This window comes from Melopsittacus undulatus, chromosome 3, assembly GCF_012275295.1.
Source record: "Melopsittacus undulatus isolate bMelUnd1 chromosome 3, bMelUnd1.mat.Z, whole genome shotgun sequence".
NCBI classification, from domain to species: domain Eukaryota; kingdom Metazoa; phylum Chordata; class Aves; order Psittaciformes; family Psittaculidae; genus Melopsittacus; species Melopsittacus undulatus.
This window is the reverse complement of record NC_047529.1, coordinates 107,363,014-107,386,018: the sequence shown is the minus strand read 5'-3', so window position 1 is coordinate 107,386,018 and position 23,005 is coordinate 107,363,014. Positions and strand designations below refer to the sequence as shown.

The window sequence follows — 23,005 nt, the reverse complement described above, 5'->3', positions numbered from 1 at the left end:
TTCTATGGTGTTCTCTAAATAGGGCTGGTTTCTGGGGGGGGGGGGGGGGGGGGGGGGGGGGGGTGGAATTTGTATTAGCTATTTGCATGCCAACCAGGACCTCAATGTGGTAGGCAGAGCATGAACCACGGAAGAGTCTCCCTATCCCAAATAGCTCATCCTGCCACTCTTGAATATTCCCAAGGCTACTCCTGCCATACCTTCTCCTGAACTGGTATCATCTACTCTCTTAAAAGCCTGTGGGTCTCTGGAGTGGCTCAAAAAGCTCCATAACCTCTAAGCCATCAAGGACTGCCACTTGCACCTTGTGAGGCTCCTCTGGTTCAGGACTGTGGGGCAAGCAGCAGCAAAAGCAGAGGAATACATCTCCTTGGAAAGATGGGGTGGGCATAGAAGGAAAACCCTTCTTGAAAGGGCAGGCACACACAGGCACATCCATCTAACCTTTATTCATCACTCTTGTTGCTCTTTTCCTTCTGCCAAAAAAAAACACGTCTATATTGGTCCCAGATTAATCTCTGTCATAAATCCATTGACTGCTACAGAGTTACACTGGGGATTAATTTGGCTCATCAGGTATAACCTGATCTTGGCAGCAATTCAGCAGCACAAACAGCAGAAAGACTATTCTTTTGAATAGTAGTAACAGGCTGTGGTCTATGCCTGCTGCCCAGTGCGAGCCTGAATCCAATTAAAAGGTGAACTTGAACAGGGCCAACATGAATTGCATGGATACATATTTAAGGAGAGCTAGAAACTGCAGGAAATTGATCCTATATGCATGCTTGCACTTTCCTAACCTTTTAGCAAGTCTGTTCTGTGTAAGGAACAGGTTCTGCTCCATACAGCACCCAGTGTTGCTGCTCTCCTTGCTCCCTATCCTAGCAGGACCATGGTGCCTGGTCATGCTGACAGGCACTCTCTGTATAGCTGGGACTACTTACCCAGCTCTTGTAACTCTATGGCTCCTCACAGCTGACTGAGGTTTAAGCTCATTTCTGGATTCACTGTATCACTGTTCGCTTGTAATACACATATTCACTGTGATGTGGATTCAATTTATGGGACTGCACAGCTGAAATGAAGATGAGATTTACACTTCACCCCACTGCAGAAAGGGGCCTCTTGTAAGCCTCCTACTTTGATGGAGTTGTATCAGTCCTGCAGCTCCACTTGTCTCCAGCTAACCCTAACCAGCTTCCTCCCTCCCTCTGTCCTGCAGATGTTGCAATATTACCTTGATTTTCTTCTCTTTTGCAAATGGGGCTTCATTCCCCTCTGCAGACCTTAGTGACAATGGTTTCAGCAGAGAGCCTGTGTGTGTTGGGACCTCTGCTCCACCTGCAGTACTTTTCTCTCCTATCATGTCCCCAGTATCTCTCACCCTGCTTTACATCTTTCTCTCCCTATTTCAGAAGCACAGACTGAGCTTGCTTCTGCAACTCCCTTCCCCCTGTTTTCTGTTCTCTCCATACCATGCCTTCTTCAAACTCCATCCACACACAAGCCTTCACGTGCCATCTCTATTTCTATACCAGTGACTCAACTCCTATATATCTTCAGGACACTTTTCCCATGTCCTGCCTAGTCTTTCTGTTATTTCTGCTTGAACATCCTTTTGTCTTAGCAGAGATGGCAAAGTCAAACTCCATTTCCTCACATAGTGAATGTTTCTCACTGACACCACCAACCACCTTCTCATCAATCAGGCTCACAAGTGAAAAGGAGGAGAATTACATATTGAATTCCTCCCTCTCCTTTCCCCATGCATTCTGGTCACCCCAAATACTTTTTCCTTTTCTCTTTCAAATCAACAAGTTCAATGTTCTTCTTTCGTTACATTCACTTCAATCACTGTAGCCTATTCTCCAGCCAGAGTTTCCCTTTACACACCGTATCAAACGCTCTCTATTCCAAGACTTCTGGAACTGATGAACATCAGTTCCTGTTACTTATATATGCCCTGCAACTCAACCTCCACACCTTGAGTTGGGGATCTGTTGTAGTTCCTGGCACAAGGTAACTTGTTGTAGCAACTTACACAAATAAATGTCCCCATACATGATAAGAATTTATGAAAGCTAGATCAGTTAAATCACTGCTGTGTGACTTTACTCTTTGGAGACTAATAAGTCAAATACTTCTTACACACATAGGTATCTGCAGTTCTAACCACCAAATGACATAAGGCTATGCTTTCACCTGCCCAAAGTCAGTAAGTAATGGCAGAGACACAGCTGTTCACTAGCAGAAACCGTGGCAAGTTCATGCTTCCCCCCCTTAAGGCATGGGGTATTGTGTGCTCTCTGAAATGATCTACTGTTTGAACACTGATATACTGCTATATACCACAATGTTCTCTTCCTGCTTAGGAGTTCCTTACTCTTCTATGCTAATCCCTATAGGTGCCTGAAGTTTATTTCTACAGTTATTATAGCTTCCTACACTTAAGCATTAAATAATCCCACATTTCTAGCTAAAATAATTAATTTTCCTTTCATTTTACTCATAAAAATGGAGCATTTTTTCTTCCCTCACATTTTACAAAATAAGAGTCCTGGTACAGTATTGTATGAAAGCAACAATCTGACACATTAGCACTATCCTGCCATCTTTTATTGTGCCTGCAATGGGAAAAAAATAAGCATGTATTTTTAGCTGACTGTGCTACACAGAACAATCTGATAGCAGAAGCCTGTTATTGTCATTGAAAGGAACATTTGTTGAACCAGATGCAATCATGAAAAATTACCTTAACTTTTACAGTTAGTGTTTGATAGAGAAAAACCCAATTCCATCCAAAACCCAAAGATGTCAATGCACTAGGGCCACATCACAAAGTAGCTGCATTTTACTGCTTTCCTCAGCACTGGATTGGAACAGGACCACTAACACTGACACACCAAAGCCATCCACAGCAAACTACATGTCTCTATCTCAGATTAAAGTGATTAGGACAGTATGGAAGGGCCTACTGTAGGATCTGAAGTCAGTAATGATCATACTGTGCTCTAAAACTGGAACCACTGTCCTGTAGCAACTCCTTGCAAGGAAAGATGATGGCAAAGAGAAAGGAAGTTTAGGCTCAAGATCCACAGAACACCATGCTCTTTGTGCAATGAGCCTCAAAACCAACCTGTTCCTCAGAGGTAGAATGAATATTGTTGCTTAAGCTCCCCAATATCTCTTCCTCTGCTCTTGGGGAGACTGGACTAACATGAACTGCTATTAGCATGATGTTCAGTCTTCTGCACAAAGCCCACCATGCCTTACCTGAGAGGTGGTGTGGTTGGCAGCAGGATGCTTCAAGCCAGTGCATATGCTAGTAGCTATGAGTCATGTGGAACTTGCTCTTCTATTTGCCTATCTGACAGAAGGTAAGACCAGATTTGGGGTGGAGTGAGAATGGGAAGAGGATTGGAAGAAGCACAGACAGTGTGATCCACTCTCATTGCTACTAATTGAACTAATACCGATCAAAATGCACATAGAAGAAAGGTCAAAGGCTACTACAAAAGAGGGATGCAATTACAACTTGTGGGGTAGATGTCCCTAAATCAGAGCACACCCTAAGGAAGAAAGGAGCAATAGGAGAAGGTGCTGGAGCATTTGCTGACACATTGGCTGGCTGTACAAAGCAGAACCTGTCTGGTGCTGTGGAAGAAAGAGTTCAGTATCATCATTGCTAGCCTAGTGGCAAATCATGTAAGACAGGCATAGTCTGCACCATGCATGGTAACCATGTGGAACATCACATTTTAGATCTGGGATTAAGGCAATACAAGGCTATTGGAAAAGTGGTTTTTATGTTCCAGTTAGTGAAGATTTAACAGCTGAGCCAAACTGCTCAGCAGGGAGAGAACACGAACATAGTTCTTATCCTTCCCAAACGTCTGGCCCGGAACTATTTATAACCATTCAATATTTCTTCTACATATGCAAATAATTCTGCATATATTTTTCTCTTCTGTTTTGAACATACTGACACCTCTCTCCTAATGTCCATACTAACAACAGCAGCCCTTTATCTAGTTCTCTTCATCTTAGCATTTCATAAGTTACTGCAGTCAACACTGTTCGTTAAAGGTCTTCCTCTGAAACATCTTGTACTGGATACAGCATGAGCAAGGACTTTGTCCTGCAGGACTTCCATACCCTCAGTGGAGACTGCAGCTGTGTTGTTATGGATACACAAGGAAGACGGGACCTAAACTATGTTTTATGGAATCTCTGTAATACCAATGCACATAACTTGATATTCTGCCATTATTCCATGCTGAGAAGGAGCAGTAAAGACAAGGGTTTTTTGTTCTGATCACTACAGTTGATCAAAACTACCTTGGTTGTTGCCTGAAGGCTTTGCAATGCTGATGAAATGCTCCTGCAACAGCAGGAAGACATCTAAATTTGATGTTTCTAGCTCCTTCCATACTGCCTTTCTTGAGGGTATCTTCTTCCAACATGACAGTGTTTGTATGGCTCAGACGAGCCCTGTTGCTAAGAAACAAGTCCCAGCTGTGCCTTTAAAACTCTGCCTTTAAACATACAACTCAAGGAAGTATTTTTCTTTTCATTACACTGTATTGTGGGGTTTCATTAAGATTTCTTTTAAATCAGATCTGACTCGTGGGGCTACATTTATATTGCAGCCTTCTGGGGTAGGAACCATTCTTCTGCTGTCTGTACAGTGCCATGGTCACCTACACAACTGTATAAAAAAATGTATTTTAAAATGGTACATTTTAAGGTCACAGGCCCCATTTTGCACACAATCATGGCATAAACAAGCAGGAACACAGTGGAATCTACTTACTGCATGTATCTGTTAATACTAAACTACAAGGTACAGTACAAACTGGTGTTCTTTCAAATGGTAACTCTAGGGTGCATCTGTGCTTGTTTGGCTTTGGGGTCTTTTGCCATATACTAACTAAAACATGCTGAAGTTCTCTTCATATAAGACAGTGTGTAGCTTTCACAGGCATAAAGCAGATCATAGGCTTCCATGAGGGAATAACCAGCACATCTGAACTACAGATTGCCTTGTCCATCCTACTTATTCATTGCTTTTTCACTAATGCACAGCACAGATACCACCTTGCTTCCTGTTGAACATAAAGTGCAAGAGTGATGGAGGCAGTTCATTAAAACCAACTTCCTTGGAAGAGATTAATGGAAGCTAAAGTAGGGCTGTGGGATTTGAGGGACTGAATTGTAACACGTCCATGTAGATTCTCTTGCCGGTTCTGCCACTGACCTCCTGGACAATCTGCAGCAGGTCATTTCCTCTGACTTCTCCATTCAGGCTGTAAACACTCTAAACGTGTGACATAACTCTTCCTTCATGTTTCTGTACTGTAATAGGACCTACCCTGCTGAAATACCTACTTGGCACTTGTTGCATCAGTAAACAGCGGACTTCTCAGGAAAGACTTAAATTACGATCACTGAAATAAGGTCTCGTGTCATTTATGTTATCATTCCTTTTCCAAAACATGCTAAAGAACATTTACTAGTGTGCAAAGTGTCATAAATATTTAAAACAACCTCACTTGTAAAGCAGAAAGCAGAGTAAGTTTTGTGATGCAACAGCCTCAGATTTGGTTGTTGGCTGATTTGGGGAGTCCAATTTTGTTTCGCAACACAGGAAAAGTCTTCCCTGGTTTTAAGTGCAATGTAAAAGCTCAGTTCTTTACGGTAATACTCAACAGGAATAAGCTCAAGGGGCTAGCTCAATGTCAAAAGAATTGACAATCCTAGAAGCTCAACATCCCACTGCTGCACATTGTGGATTCTCAGTTCTGGTAAGTGGGTTTAGCTTGAAATGGGAAGGTTTTGTACCTGTTTTGCACTGGTTCAAATGACTGTTTGCTGCTCCCAGCAATGTGACCTGGAGCCCACAGAGCAACTAGAAAGAGGACATCCTCTCTGTCCAGCTCTGCGTTGGCACACAGACTAAATGAGCACTGAAAGAACGTCCAGTGGATTGTAAGCACCAATCTGAGATCAGAACATATAAACACATGTGCCAGATTTTCAGTTGTACCATGTACACCACATTTAGCTAATACACAGAAAAAAAGATCTCGTATTCATTGTCATCTTTGAATCTTTTACTAATTCAACAGCACAAAGAGAGAGATCCTACTTTTAACTATGTTTGTTGAATCTACCATCCAAAGTGGGAATACTGAGGCTTAACTCTGATGGAAATGAGAATGTGCCTGTTGGCACCCTTGTGCGTTAGGAGTTATTTGGATCAAGACACAGAATGGCTGATGGCTGAACACGAGAGTCCTTCCAGTTCTGTTCACACTCATGGCTTGGTCCAAGCTCTGCTTTGCACCTGTGCAGCTATGTACACCTCTGCCACATGGGTGTGAATGAATGTTGGTCTTCTGTGGCAGTACACAATGTAAGGGACTAGTTCTCAAGGCACAAAAATCAGGTAACTCGGTACAGCTGACCAACGTAAACAAGTTAGATCACCTCGGGGAGTCAGCTTCAAAGGAGGATCCATTTGAATGTTGTTTCTGTGGGATGTGTGGGAGGAGCAGAGGGCTGGGTGAAATAAGTACTCAGATGCAAGTCAATGTATAAAACTACCTTCAGGCTTTTAAAAGAGAAAACAAAAGAACGTTTCTGTATTCACAATTGCCAATGATTGTAGCTTCTGTGCTCTTTTCTCTTTCACATGAGACAAGGAACCATCCCACCAGCCCCCTGCAGCCACAATAGAATTTCAGTAGGAGGAAAAAATCCTCATGATGCTGAGTCTAAAATATTGGGTTATTTAAAAAATAGCATTACTCTGCTCTCGTGAAACCCCACTTGCAGAGCTGTGTGCGCTCTGGAGCAAGTCCAGAGGAGGGCCACGAGGATGATCAGGGGACTGGAGCACCTCCCATATGAAGACAGGCTGAGAAAGTTGGGGCTGTTCAGCCTGGAGAAGAGAAGGCTGCGTGGAGACCTCATAGCAGCCTTCCAGTGTCTGAAGGGGGCCTACAGGGATGCTAGGGATGGACTTTTCATTAGGGACTGTAGCAGTAGGACAAGGGGTGATGGCTTAAAACTCAAACAGGGGAAGTTCAGGTTGGATATAAAGAAGTTCTTTACTGTATGGGTGGTGAGGCACTGGAATGGGTTGCCCAAAGAAGTGGTGAATGCTCCATCCCCAGCAGTGTTCAAGGCCAGGCTGGGCAGAGCCTTGAGCAACATGGTTTAGTGCAAGTTGTCCCTGTCCACGGCAGGCTGTTGGAACTGGATGACCTTAAGGTCCTTTCCAATCCAAACCATTCTATGACTCTCTGATTTGTTTTCTAAACCCCCTGCTAAGCCTTCTCTGTTATTGATCAGTTTGCCAGGTGCAGAGCTAAAGAAAAGAGACACATAGCAAAAACAGTATCCTTGTAATACAGACAGGAAGATAGGGCAATGCTTTCACAATCAAATAGATCAAGGAAGATAATTTAATGGCCAACCCACAGAATCTGCACTAACTCAAACACCTAACTACATCAAAACCAATGTAGCTACTCCTTTCAACAGGTTACTTACTCAATAACCACTCTGGTGCAAATGGGTTTGGAAACAAGTCTGATTTGTTGCAATCCTTTCACAAAGACAAAAGGAAAGTGTGGAGATGATCCCACAGCTAGAAAGGATTTTGTTCTTGTTACACCTCACACATCCCCATTTTCACACACTTTCTCACAGTCCTGAATCTCCTGTGAACCCTTCCCTCTATGAAACCAACTCCACAGTGGGTTGCAGGACAATGAGTTGTATGCCCTTACAACTCTTTCGTATATGTGGATCCAAGGAGGTCCAGCCATGCTTTTAGCTGGAATTTAGTCTTCAGATTCTTGGAAGCAATTTTCAGTGGAAATGCACCTGAAAACTTCCTGACTCCAAAACCATGTTTACAAGAAGACATGGAAAAATAGTCAGTAAATGGAAATACAAATATATAAACCTCGATCCAAGAGCTTATTTTACCTTACTATAAAGAATTGAGTCTTGACCACTGTCAGTGAAAGACGCCTGACTATATGAACCTCTCCACATAGTGATTCCTATGGTATCAAGTTGCCATCTCCTCCCAACAAAGCATAGAAAATACAATGTTAGATATTCACGCACACAAAAAATCATGTTTATGGAAATCAAATTGTCATGGCAACAGAAGAGGTCTTGCAAGTATTACAAAAATAGCGAATTAACAAAACCATTTATGAAATCTAAAATCCATTCTTTTGTGAATGCCTTTGAAAAACATACAATAAATGGTTTTCTACCTGCATAAGGAAGAAATTATTTAAACCCAAGATCCCACCTCACCATCTGGGTATGTGTAATAGATGAATACATACAAATAAATACATATTCTGAACTTAAAACAGCAAAACTGTTTCAGCTGGACAGTGTTACACTGATGTATCACTGGGGCTTATTTTATTTCAGGTAAAATATTTTTGTATAAATATTATGATTCAGACTTTGTAAAATGACTCAACTTTTTAATGTAGTAAACTCCTAACAATGGCTCATTATAATCTAGTTTATTAAACCTTTATTAACATCTCGGTTCTTCCAGGGCTTACCTAAATATGTTCAAACACTATGAAAACAACATTCCTATTTTGAAGGAGTGAATATTTTTTCCAACACAATCTCAGGGTTCCTTTGACCATGCAGGTTTTGCATCCTTCACAAACTTGCTTGTGTATAACAGACAAAATTACTGCCTACAAACTCAGGGTGCTTTTAAGTCTTGTGTAAATATTCATCCGTGCTTGTAGCAAACTAAGAGCTCAGCCTTGATAAATGACGAGATGGTGAGATGATGGATAATTGGCCGTGATATGTTTAAATTCATGTTCACAAAGATGGCAGTCTTGGTGCCCCGTGCAGTTCCTTGTGTAAGCATTGCTACTGGAGTTACACATGTGGTAAAGGTCAAGCCCCTGTGGTGAGCACACTTATGTTTCAAGAGTTCCTCTACTGGTTGTATTCACTCTTCCCTCTAGGAAGATTTGACCATGAATATCCCTTGGGTATGTTTATACTGGAACTTCTAAGTTAGCATATTAGCAATCAGCTTTCATCAACCATCTCATTGATATTTACTAGTCTGGATATTTCATGACCATATGCTCAAAGGCATAAGTGTGCATGGGTTGGTCTAGTCTGGCAGAGTTGTAAACCAGTTAGCAACGTATCTGCTTCTGTTTTAAAGCTCAGTGTAATATTGCTGTCATTATAGCTAAGTATAATACTGCCATCATTATTGCTCAGTATAAGAGTGCTGAAAAATCATTAATCAGGTTCTCCGAAACTTTCTCCCCCTTCTATTTGCCTTCCTTTTCTTAGGACAGCATCGTATCTTCAAATCCTGTTCCAAAGCCATAAGAGTTCACTTTTTTTTTCTTCTTAAAAGCAAAGATTCTCATCTAATCAAGAGCCTCAGGGGACAGGGCTCTAAGGAAACACCAGATGTTGCTGGAGTCAGTGCTAGGCCTTTTGAGGGGTTATCAAAAGTTACAGGCTGCTTGGCCTGTAACTCACTTGGAATGGAAATCTGAGGTTTGAACTGCCTTTATTATAAGGACTTTAAAATAAGGAGGAAGGAGGGTGGGAGCAGCTTCCAACTGCATCTAAAGTGGTAAGATGGAGAAAAAACAGCCTGTGGAAATGAGTATTTTAAATCAAATATTCTGTTCTGTCTACTTATTTTTTCCTTGACTCTACACCTAATGAAACCTAGTAAATTTATAACATTTGGGAATCAACAAGTGAAATATAGCTAGGTAGAGCTGCATGTGATTTTTCTCAGGCTTTTACAGTATTTTCCTTTTGGAGCTCCTAGTTAACACAAATGCTCAAAAAACCTGGGAAGAGGAAGAAGGATTAACTCCTTCACTTAATGAAAAATTCCCAATCTTCAGCAGAATTACGGAAACTCAGGATTCATTCCTTGAATCCCTAAAAGCAAGCTCACCAACACAAACTTTTCTTTCTCATGTGAGGCTGTGCCCATGTTGATGTCGTGTCCTGCATCTGGCTTGTATTCAATGATGTCTAAGGTTGCTGTGTGATGCCAGCTCCAGCTCTCCGCTGCGGAACACATCAGCTCTGTTACGGCTGCCACACCAGCTTCCTTAAGTGTGCATCACACCACAAGCGCTCTAGTTCACAGAGCAGCATCCGAAAGGCAAATGAGCTCTAACTGCAGTTTCAAGCAAGATGCTGAGCTGTGAATTGCAGTAGCTGCAGCAGAGGTGAGCATTCCCTTCTGCTTCCCCTGCTGCTGGAGCAGTTACTTCCAGCAGAACTTGTGTAAGGCACAGATAATGTTTTTAATTGCCAGTAACCTTCATGCTAAGAACATCCCAAGCACTGGACCTAGGTATAATACTCTAAACTGGTTTACCTTCTTTCAGATATGGGCTGGAACGATGTCCTGTGGGGGGGGACTGAGGATGCTGGGTTTGTCTAGTTTAGAGAAAAGGAGACTGAGGGGTGACCTCATTGTTCTCTACAGCTTCCTGAGGAGGGGAAGCGGAGAGGGAGTTGCTGAGCTCTGCTCCCTGGTATTCAGTAACAGGACATGTGGGAATGGTTCAAAGTTGCACCAGGGTAGGTTTAGACTGGACATGAGGAAACATTTCTTTACCAAGAGGGTGGTCAAACACTGGAACAGGCTTCCTAGAGAGGTGGTCCATACCCCAAGCCTTTCAGCGTTCAAGAGGCATTTGGTCAATGCCCCTAACATGCTTTTGGTCAGCTCTGAAGTGGACAAGCAGTTGGACTAGGCTATCATTGTAGGTGCAGTCCAACTGAACTATTCTACCCTGTTCTATCTCTATTGACTAGCAACTTTGCACAGTGCTACAAGCAAGTTGATATACATCTGCTGTAGTGCTGCAAGTGTGTAACTTTGAAGCTGCAAAGTTCTAAAATGAAGACAAGTCCAAAGGCAACAGAATGTTATGTGACAGGTTGACATTATGTCTCATAGAAAGTAAGAACAGAAGAAAGCTCTTTTCCTTCTCTCTTTTCCAGGTTACCTCTGAATCAAAGTTTTCATAAATTAATTGCACTTTCCAGTCCCTTTTTCAAACTTAGGGACTAATTTAGAATCCCTTCAGTATCCAATCACCCCTTCCTCCACAGAATACAAACTGTATACAGTCTACAATTCACCCTTGTCCTTTGTGCCAGCTGCTATGGCTGTGTTTGTGGTCATGGGATTTAATGGGTAAGGAAGAGCCTGAGGAACCTCATTTCTGCTCCCTGCTCTTTCCTTGACTATCCTGAACATATCCACTACAGAGCAGAGATAGTCTGTTGCCTGCGAACTGCTGCAGGCAATTGTGCTTCATCACTTCGTACACCTCTGACACCCACTGATTCAAAGCAGAACAATTCAGCCTATCCTGCAATCCAGACCAGCCAAAGTGCACCCAGCTCCTCATTCAGGTTACTTTCATCCTTGAATCCTTTCACTCCTTTTCCCTCTTGCTGCAAGAAGTTTCAGTACTTTGGCATTCTCACCAATTATCAGTGAATGGACTTTTCTCCTTCTGGGCTTGATTCTCTATTTTTCTCCACGTCACAACCTTCTGGAACAGCATTCCAGACTCCTTAAAATTCAGTTGGTTTACTTGGCCATTTAACAGCTCATCTCTCCTTCCTGCTTCCCACCTTTATTCTACATCTTCAAGTACGTTTGTCCAAATTGCATTAAATGACAAACAGGACTGCAAGTTGCTGAGCAAACTCCCATCTTCTTACATATTCGTTAAGTAATGAATACCTCCACAGAACTGCTTCAGTGACAAGCAGTGAACAAAACCCAGTGAAAAATGTCACTGGCCATTTCTTTTGTCTTCTATTTTGATGGAAACAGAAGGCACGAAGGAGGGAAGAGAAACTTGTTTGCATTTAAGTTGGTGTGGCAGCAATGGAAAAGCAGCAGCACTAGGCTGGTGCACAGCTTGACAGTGAAATGAACCAAAAAGCCATTGTAAATGCAAGTAGAGCTCAACAGCTGACTTCTACTAACTAGGAATGTAGAGGAAATACTGACCAAAGGACATAAACAGTACTAAATATTTCACCTGTGATAGAGACTGCAGTCAAGAATGAGCTATGGGAGGATGATGGGTGGTACATGTGTGACTATTACGGCTAAGTGGGTAAAGTCAAGGAAGGGATTCAGTGTAAATCACAGGAAGGGGAATAAGACTATATTAAGTATTCAGGCAAGTATGGGCTAATAAAATAGAGCCACAAAGCAGAAAGCAGCTTTTTTTTCCCTAAAACACATCAGGGCACAATGCCATTGGACACTGGATTAAAACCAAGGGACCATGCCAGATCCCTCAGCAGAGAGAAAACTTTCTTGTTTTTCTGCTGATCACATACAAAGCTGGAGTTGTCACAACCAAGGAGCTACAAACTTGACATCATTTGGCATTTATTCTGATCACAAATTATCTGAGAACCACTGATGCTTTTTTTTCAAGCTTGTTTGTCATTTTAGATGGTCCAGACACTTCATGGCACAAAAATATTCCAGACTATCCTGTGCTGGCAAGATTGTTGAGTGCCTGCTCAGTCTGATCAGCCAAGTAAGTTATATAAGACATTTAGATTTGTCACTTACATCTTTGTTTTAGGGGAAAAAAAAGAGAAGAAATCAATGGATTTCTCCATACTGACAAGAACAGAACCTGCAGGAGCAGAAACCTGCAGATTCAGTGCTTCTTGTGCCCAACTTTACCTCACTATAAGGAATATCTACAGCTCAGCCGATACCACTGCCAGCGATGGAGCAGTAACCAGGATGCAGGTGTACTATCACAGGTTGCCTTGCACAAGCAGATGAAGAAATTACCACAAAGAACTTTCTGATCCTGTCAAGATCAAAACCCAAAGGTGAAGCCTCCTGACAGTAAGTGTGCTTTGTTTCATTGTGCTTTCATGAACAAATAGCTTGTTTCTGCAGACTGCAGACTGAAAGGCAACGTTAGCTATAGAATTCCAGCAATAACATTCACAAACACAGATTCATAAAAACACCTGGAAAACTTCCGTTTTCCACAAAGCAGCTTGTACATCACCCAGGTTCGCTGATTTGCATGTCCATGGGGAAAACCAGCATGATTAAAAAGACAATAGCCAAAACAAGTTTAAGATTTTAATGCACAGATGCCGGAAAGCCCCTATTTCTTTTCTGCAATATTTGTCCTACTGTAGATAAGAAAATGCGTTTTCTTCCCTTGAAAGTCTTTGTTTCAGTAATGAAGGCGGTGGATGTTTGCTTGAGGCATCTATTTACCATTGCAATAACAAAAATAGAATGGGTATTGGTAATTTTATGCAGCACTCATCCCTGCAACTTTCCTGGGTGTTGTGTTCTGTACTTCTATTCAGCTCTTTGGGGAGCTCACGCTGCTGAAGACAGCCGTGGCTTCTAATGAGAGCCTTCTGCAGATGCTTGGCTTCTATAAATTGAGCATGGAAAGCTGTATTTACATAGCTGAAGGTCCAGCCCTTGAGCTCTATCGAGACTCAAGCAGAATTAACAGATGGCAGAAGACTCAACATGGAGCTGACACACCCAGGAACAGGAGAGTTGTACAATGTGGAGAACAAAGTTAATGGGCTGGGAATCATCCCTTCCTTCTGTAGCTGTCTGTGAGAAGCTGTCACTCCCGATCTCCTCCACTGGCTATTCCACAGAACATGGGTGGCTGCTCTCCTGTCTTGCGCGAACATAATGTTATGTTACGTATTTCAATTACTCCCTGCATAAAAATAGCGTAATTCAGGCTGTGATCCAAAAGTCCACCCCCTTCCTGACAGGAGGGATTCATCTCGGAGAATACCTCATACTTTGAGATAATTCCACTCGCTTCTCACATTTGCCTCAAGTTCTCGTTTCTTCGTTTCCCCCCTCCCACACACGTGATGTTGAGGGACGGAAAAACGGGTAGGAAGGAGGGCAAGATTCCCATTTATCAGCTCAGGGAATGACAAGGAGCCAGATCTTCTCCCACGCTGACTGGCACACGGCAGCTCCAAGAGAACACAGTCTGCCAGCTAAAGGGCATGGCCAGCCCCTTCTCCCAATTGCCATCTGCAGTACGTACCGGCTGGAGGTGCACACTGCTCAGTCCTACGGGAACTGGAAAAGAGAGGATACACCACCATTTATCAGGTGGTGTCACCATCTTCCATTCTTGTCACAGCATGAATTGACCCCAAGGCCTCAGAGCCTGCTCCAGGGTGCTTGTGGCAGAGCTGGTAGCCAACAGCACAATGGGTGTTGCTACAGCACTCACTGACAACAGCAGCTCCCCCTTCTCCCTTCTGTGCTAGCTGTTCCTTTTATGAACCTGAGCTAGGGACACCTTCATTACAGCTCAGCCCTATCCCATACAGATGGGGAAGACTGCATCAGACCATGGAAAATCCTGATCCAGGACATCTCCAAGTGGTTGTGTCTATCCCAGTGCATGGAAGCAGTGTGTAAATCCAAGGCTGTTCTGCAAAAGAGATTACAAGTAGATGGGCTAATCAAGCTTTTTTAGGTTGTATTTGGTCTGAATTTTAAGTTTTGGCAAGATGAAAGTTAACATATCCGCTGGGTATGAAAAATGCACCATGAGTCTTTTGTAACATATTATGCAAAAAGTGATTAAACCCCAGTTTACAATGCATCTTAAAACCTGCAGCTGTGGGATGCTGCATAAAACCCTGAAAATTAACCAACTGGAAAAAATGAAGTGATTATCAACAAGGAGAAAGTGTTACTTCTCCTGTCCAAATAGAGTACTGCTGCAAAACACAAACAGTGTAAAGGAAAAAGAAACTGAAGGTTTCAGGTTCTCAGATTTCACCCTCACAGATGACTTCCATAATATAGGGAAGTTACTTCAACTGAAAAATAATAGAGGCTTTCAGATGCTGAGACCACCTGAGTATTTGGTAGCCTGCATCGGAGCACAACTGTGTTTGGATATCACTGTTTTGAGGTACTGGGCACTAAAGAACACCTCAAATGCACCAGTCTCCAAGCAGTGAAACCTTTGGTTTATTTGGTGTTGCCAGTTTTCTTGTGTATTCCGGTGGTTCTGACCCTTCATTGCAATGGCACTGCAGAGTCTACACATGAACGACAGTTAAGTACAAAGGAAAGGAGGAATGAATTCAGGAACTGAAAACCAGAACCTCCATTGCCTTGTAAACCCAGTCACACTCTCCACCTAAGCAGGCCAAATAAACAGCAAGCCTGTGAAACATCATTTTAACATGTTATAAATCTGGACTCCAGGCATCGATGGGAATTTTGCCATTAAATTCCCTGGGAACAGACTCCCATCTTAGATAGGAATATTTCACACTACTGCAAACAGTATTTATTTAACAAGTGTTGCTCAGTTCATCGAGATGGCTGAAGTGCGACAATAACACAAGATCCCTTTTTACTCTGACTATTCCTGCCAGTAGATTTGTGTTCCTCCTGCTTCCCCTTGTGTGTGGGCTATGTGATATAGGACAGGATATGCCTGTGATTGTAAATAGCCACATTCTAGTCACTTCTAGTGTATATTATCTGGGAGTAAATTTTCTATCAAAATGCATACAATATTAGCAGCTTCATTAGGAGAATGGTTCATTTATGCACAGACTGAGTGCTATGCTTCGCATACAGAGTTCAGGATGCATCTCCAAATGATGCTTTTCACCAGTCTGTGAGAACACCACATGGATTTGATTTGTAGTTTGTTTGTTTTGCTACTTTTGCAGCAGAAGATTGGGAGGAACAGTGGTGCTGACAGCCAGAAAGTACTGCTGAAATGGAAAACAAGCTTAAAACAACATCTCTGCCTGTTAAAAACGAAAAACCAACCCCAAAATAGGATTAAATCCATTTGGGCTAGTGCAGCCAGTTGGTGATAACGCAACCAACGTGGCTGCAGAATCCAGATTCACCTCTCAAGCTTTCAAGCCAGCACAGATTGGGAGCCTTATACACTTGCCCTTGGAAAGGAAGCACTACCTTAGAAGAAGCACTACTGTAGAACTACCGTTCTCCTTCACCAATGTCTTCTATGGAATGGAAGGCACAACACTGGCTATGTGCAGCAGCAGCAGCCAGAGACAATCACACCTCAAGCCAATTCTGGCACAAGGATGGCTTGTGGAGATCTACCCTCCTAGGATGAAGAAGAACACAGAGTGTTTTCTACCGTGCTGTGGAAAGCAGCACAGTTTGAAGTATAAGATCATTCAAATGAGGAAAAGGACAGGGTAAGTCAGGTTTGTTTTCTTGTACATCTGCAGTGAAGATGTAGTGTCTTTGACGCCAACGGAAACCTACATTCACTTTGAAAGCTCTGGCTTTGAACACCTGTCTCTGAAGATGGTGGGAAATTAAGTGCTAAACAACGATAACCTAAAACCCCATGAAAGCACTCAACAGTCGGAGAGTTTCTGTTTGATACATCACTCCAGGTTCTGCAGGTGGCTGTGCACAAGGGGCTGTAAAAACAACACACCTGAGCACAGAGCATTACAGCTGGAGGCACAATGCTATTCTTTCCACAAGAAAATTCAGAGCTATTTCAAACAGTGGAAGTTTCCCTCTGAAATACATCTGCAGGTTCAGAGCAAACACATTGGAATAGCACTGGCTTGGACACATTGCACACAGTTTACCACTCAGGTGATATTTTAATCACAAGAACTTAAAGAATTTCAGATTCATTAAAGAATTAAGCCACCTGAAACACACCAAGCAGTTAAGCAGCTCTTTAAAAGCAGCGCAAGCTGGGAGATACTCCCATACCACAAAGAAGGCTTCTGCAGCAGCCAGAGTAGCAGAAAAGGCTGATAAGAATGGACTATAAGAGATTTAAGGTATGGACTGATGGGTTTGGGTTAGTTTAAATGTGATGGTTTTGCCTAGAGCTGGAATGTCTGTGTTTAGTTCTCAGTTCCAGTGCCTTTGTAATTGTTCAAAGTCTAGGCTCTGGCTACAGTATGTATTTCTGAATTAAAAAGCAGTAAAGCAAAATAGATAAGGGATTAAAATTCTGCCCTGTGAGGGTGCTGAGGCCCTGGCACAGGGTGCCCAGAGAAGCTGTGGCTGCCCCATCCCTGGCAGAGTTCAAGGCCAGGTTGGATGTGGCTTGGAGCAACCTGGTCTGGTGGAAGGTCTCCCTGCCCGTGGCAGGGGGTTGGAACTGGATGAGCTTTAAGGTCCTTTCTAACCCAAACTGTTCTGTGATCACAGCCACAGCTCACGGATGCGTTACCCGAGTCACTCACTAGGGACTTCATATTGACAAACCGTGAATCCCCAGTTTCTCCGGACATCGGCTCCTTAGAGTACTGTTACAGGACCAACATTTTCCAGGGGTCTCCTGAGGAAACTCGGGCCGCTTGCCTCTGTGCGCCTTGGTCCTCGGACTAACGTGACAGCTCGCAAGAGCCATGACACTCCAAAACCACACCATTCCCGGCACGGGGCTGCGCCCCGGCTGGAGCGGACGGCCGGGTCTGAAGGCGCGGTGATGGGCGCTCAGACCCTGGTGCCGCACGCCCCTCTCCCTGCCCGCAGTCCCGGGAAGCCGTGCTACGGTGCCGCGGCGTTCCCAAGGAACACGACGGCTCTCCCGGGGACCCCGCCGCAAAACTTTGCTCCGGGGCGCAGGGACTTGCCGGCTCCTTCCCCTGTTCCCTCCCTCCCCTCGGTGCCGCCGTCGAGGAAAGTTGCCTCCACGTCGGGGTCTTACCCCGGTGAGGAGAGCGCGTCCCTCCGCCAGCAGCCGCTCGCCCCATGGACCCCCCCTCCCCTCCGCCTGTGCCCAGTGCGGAGCTCCTTACCCAGCCCCGGCACGAAGGTGTTGAGGAAGAGGCAGATGACAGCCACGGGGAACGGCATGTAGGGGATGGCGGCGCGCAGGGGGCCCTTCTTCTCTCGGACCTGCACCACCACCCCGCTGGAGGGGGCCGCTCCCCGGCTGGGCTCCCCGCCCGCCGCGCTCTCGCCGTCCTTGGGGAAGGGATCCATGGCCGGCGCCGTGCACCGAAGGTGGCGGTGCCCCGCCGGGCCACCAGCTGCTGCCAAGCGCGCTCCCGCCGCCGCGCGGCCCCGCGCCGACCCCTCCCCTCCGCTCCTCCCTCCCCTCACCGGCTGCCGTGCCCGACACGCCGGCGCCGCTCCCTCCGCATCCCGTTATCCCTCATCACCCCGCCGGGGCTCGCTCCGTGGCCGGGCACCGGTTGGAGGTGTCCCTACCCCGGGTGACCGAGGCGGCTTGGGCCGCGCTGCTTCCCCCTATCGCGTCCTATGAGGGGTGTCCGGCCCCTCACGCAGGCACCGAACTTGGCCAACGCGTCCGAAGTCATCGGGTTCAAGTTTAAACAGGTAGACCTAGGCTGGATGTAAAGAATTTCTTCCCTGTGAGGGTGCTGAGGCGCTGGCACAGGGTGCCCAGAGAAGCTGTGGCTGCCCCATCCCTGCAGTGTTCAAGGCCAGGTTGGACGGGATTTGGAGCAACCCTGTCTAGTGGAAGGTGTCCCTGCCTGTGGCAGGGGATTGGAACTGAAAGAGCTTTAAGGTCCCTTTCACCCTAAATCATTCCATGAAAGCAGGCTGGACTGTACTCAGGACTGTGGGAACATTTGGGGTGCTGCCCCCCTCCCCCCCCCCCCCCCCCCCCCCCCCCCCCCCCCCCCCCCCCCCCCCCCCCGACTGTCCTGGGATGGGAAGAAAGGGCAAGAAGCTGGTCCAGCTCCATCTTTGGGAAGAGGAAAAGCATTTTGGTATGAAAGAGTGTAGAAAGGGGTGAAAATAATGCCCTGTGCTGTTCTAAAAGTAGCTGTGCTGTGAAGGTATAAGAAAAGGTGTAAACTGAACCCACACTTGTTTATTGCTTGAAGAGCCCCACTGTAAGGGGGAAGAGGAGGAAAAAAAGAGGAGAGATGCAAAAATCAGAAGGAAAAGAGAAATATACCCCTGCAAAGCTAATAATGGCTTGGGACAATGTGAGAATGTACCTGAATTCCCATCAGTCTCGCTAAATGAAATACCCTTTTGTAGGGCTGGTAATTATTGTTTGGTATGCAATTTAATGGATGAACTGGTGCTAGAACTTGATCATGTCTGTAGTAAAAAATTATGGTGCGGCTGGTCACTGCAGATAGGGCTCAGTAGGGAAAACAGAGCAAATATTAAAGGCATAAATACTAATATAAAACCTGGAAGATTTTTGCATAAGAGATAGAAGAGAGCCTGTGTCTTACTTGTGCTTCAAAGCTGCGGTTTTGGTAAGGAATCCCTGCGAAGAATTTAGATCCAAACGTAAGATCTTTAAACATTTATATACAGCCATTGGAATGCCACCTGACAAATATGGGATTCAGCAGTTCAATCGATTTCAGTATGACTTAATACCATGAAAAAATTAGGTAAACTCAACAGCACAGATGCAGCATCCTGTTCCTAGATTATATTTTCTCTATGTTTCTAACAGCTGGGTTCTGAGCCATAAAATCATAGACATCCCATGAAAAATCTCTTACTTTGAACTTCAGGTTTTCTTTGCTGATCTTCTGAGTGCCTTTCATCCAAAAAATCTTTTCACTTCATTGTGATTAAACACACAGTTCAGACGTGTTCCTGGAGCATATTAGCCAGCCTGGCTTGGCTGTTTATTGTGGTTTTATGGTGACATTTATTTCTATCAGAACAGTTCATGGCAGCCTATTATATCCCCTAGACACAAAGCTGCTGGAGAGCTGCACTTTTCTCTTCGAAAGATTTGATGTAACTGATGTGAATTTGATGTTGGTTGATCGAACTACAGTCAGAAGAGAAATCTTTATGGCATGGATATTGACTGATGGCAAGGCAGTTGGAATGCTGTCAATAACTTGCAGTGATATGATTCTCTGTAGACTCAACCAGATGATGAGCTGATAAAGGCTCAGCCATACACAGGTGAGCCCACATTATCTATACTAAAAACAAGCAAAAGGCCATCGTAAGTATAGCCCAAAATGAAAAACCAAAGACAAAGATTAATTAAAACAGTATCTCATCATAAATACTTAATAACAGGTTGTGCTTTTATGGAACGCTTCCTTGGAAGATCTCAAAGCATTTGACAAATGTGAGTTGATGCATTTACTTCTTCAAGATTAGCTGGCAATATGTAAGGCTTGCTCTAGCCACTGTTGAAGTGCAGCCCTTTCTAGACTGAACTGCATCATTAATTCTGTGCTGCCAGTGTTTGTGGAGGTTCACAGGCGCCTCAGGCAGAAGTTATGACTGGCTGGGAGTGTATTAAAGATGCTGTCTGTGGAAGTTGTTCCAAGCTTCTCTCTAAACAAGCGAACTGGTGGCCACATTACTCTGCTGTGATTGTTTCACTCTTCTCAAAGGCTGTGTGGTAACCATGCAAACCATCTCATACTGAGCACCCTGGGCTGCACACTTCATCCAGAGACAAGATTCTGTGTGTTGGAGAGGTGAAGTGAGGAAAGACAGTCATTAATGGAGATGTATGCTGGGGCCTAGGTAAAAATGTAGCCCAGGGCTAAATGTTTGTTGAGGAAAACAATGTTATCATTTACTAAAAACTGTAATATTAGTAATAAGAATGGTAAGATGTCATCAGATTTGATCTTTTAAAAACTCATTTCACTTCTCAGCATGAAAGAAACTCACAGAACCCATATGCATAGCATTATTTGTTTGCAGTTGAGATAAAAAAAGGTTAAAACCAGACAGACAATCCAAACCTGAATTCAAGCTCCCTTGGCTCACTGGTGTAGCACCAGTGTATTGACACAGAGGACTGAGGATGCATCCTCCCCAAGCCTTCTCTGGACTTCTCTCCATAGTACTGCTGTGAGAGGCAAGCACTGTAAAAGAGAATCATGGAATGGTTTGGGTTGGAAGGGACCTTAAAGCTCATCCACAGGCACAGGGACACCCACCGATGAGGCAGCCACAGCTTCTCTGGGCACCCTGTGCCAGGGCCTCAGCACCCTCACAGGGAAGGATTTCTTCCTAATGTCTCATCTCAATCTCCCCTCTGTCAGGTTAAAGCCATTCTCCCTTGTCCTGTACTACCGGCTCTTACCCAAAGTCCCTCCCCAGCACTCCCATAGGCCCCTTTTAGGTACTGGAAGACAAGCATTGCAGCTCTGCCTCAAGGGTGAATACTTTGTAGTCTTAAGAAGTGGAGATAACTTAATCTCCTGGATGCCTGGTGAAAGAGTAGGGGTTGTAGTTGGCCCAAGTGGCAATAAGACTGCAGGGCAACCTGCAGATGGGTGAGCCTTCCACACCATTGTAGCTCTGAAAACCAAAGCAGTCTGGCCTGTGACTTCCTTTAGTGTTGAAAAGAGTGTCTATAGTTGCCAGGTCCTTGATAAGCAAGCATAAACAGAGAACTTGGTTGTGAAATAGCCTTGTCTCAGTGCTGCCAAGACGGAAGCTGGACCTTCTGATGGACAGGAGCCAGTGGTCTTGGTGTGAAGCCTTTGTTGTTAGTTATACTGCATGTGGACACTGCTGTGGGAATAGTATGTTGGAGTTTTGATCAGTATCCTGAGAGTTTTAAGAGAGTCAGGCCTGGAAGAGTCCAACATGTGGCTCATGTCACCAAATTCCCGGCTGAGGGCAGAAGGCATTTGTATCACAATCACTAGCTGACTTCCAAGGAGCTGTGATGTGAGATTTTATAATGGGAGATTTTCTCTCTGTTGGGTTTCCACACTGGATAAACAAGCTGTATTTCAAGCAATCTGCAGGTATGGGTGTTTTTACTTATACATCAAAGGGTAAAGCAAGTGCTGTAGCAGTAGCAGTAGTAGCTTAAACCACGGCACAGGCCAAAGGGAACATCAAGATCAGTTGGTTGTATGAGTTTGCCCTGCTGTTGTAGACTAACTTTTCCTTCTCTCTGTGCTTGTTATCAGCATTTAAGTTGTTATGTGGTTAATGGCAAATAGAGATTCTGCAAAAGAAAAGGATGGTGCTTCTCTCTTACAGTGTTTTGAGGGTTGGGTACAGTTTGCTTCTTGCTTTGGAAAGGGAGAAAACCTGCAAGCTGAATACCAGTGACACACCTACCATAACAGGGGATCCATTTCTCAGATACACCCCACTCTTGGACCTGGATCCTTTCACAGTAGTTTCCTTAAGGATCACACAAGCATGCTGAGAGACCAAAACAGACTCAAACGCAAATCAAATTAGAAGTCTTATTAACAAAGACAATAAGGAGCCAAGCAGAGCTACTGCTCACTAACAGTCTCTGGGGGCAGCTGGAGCCCTGCAGTCTGCGCTCCAGTACACCGCTGTAAATCCAGCATTGCTCCATGTATTGTAAAAATCATGCTGAAGTGGATTCTTTGTGCCCAGGCTGGTGGAAATCCTGCGCTGATTCCAGTGGAAGCAATAGTCGCCTCATATTTATTAATTCATCTTCTGTTACATGCATGTGTTGAAACTATAGGGAGCCTTATTCTTTCCATGAATTTATATTGTCCTCAGACCTTTAATGATGGCATTGGCAGCTGAGTTAGGCTATGTCTTGAGGGTATGTGATGCTGCCAAGGTCACCAAGAAGTGCTAGGTTTTACCTGTGTCTGCTATAGGTTGACAAAGATACCAACCTGCAGTGAAACCTGCAATAGTAACAGGCAGCTGCATCACGCAAGATAAAGAAAGCAACGTGACTGAAATACATTTTTACTCTATATGTCTTCTAACACCAGCTGCTTGTCAAATGGAAGTCCTTCGCTCTGAACTGTACCCTGCTGATAACTCTCTGCCACAGAAATAGTGTTCTTTGTTTTTCCTTTCTTCTTCCCCTTCATTAAGTGGTTTTGGTGGGGATGGACCTGAATGACAAACTTTAGAGGCAGATTTTAATTGACCTCCAAACATCCCCAAAAATCCTTAGGGAAGAAA

The 23,005-nt window shown here is 44.3% G+C and overlaps 1 protein-coding gene across 2 annotated transcripts in view; it reads right to left on the bottom strand.

The window, feature by feature from the left end:
• Positions 1 to 18,133, bottom strand: part of STUM (stum, mechanosensory transduction mediator homolog) — a 39,511-nt gene extending 21,378 nt beyond the window's left edge. The window contains exon 1 of one of the 2 annotated variants that reach the window (XM_034060888.1): positions 17,902 to 18,133. In XM_034060888.1, the coding sequence (XP_033916779.1) occupies positions 17,902 to 18,088 (187 nt within the window). In that variant the 5' untranslated portion in view covers positions 18,089 to 18,133. The remainder of the gene's footprint in view (positions 1 to 17,901) is intronic. The other variant, XM_034060889.1, reaches the window with a different exon arrangement.
• Positions 18,134 to 23,005: the final 4,872 nt, after the last annotated feature.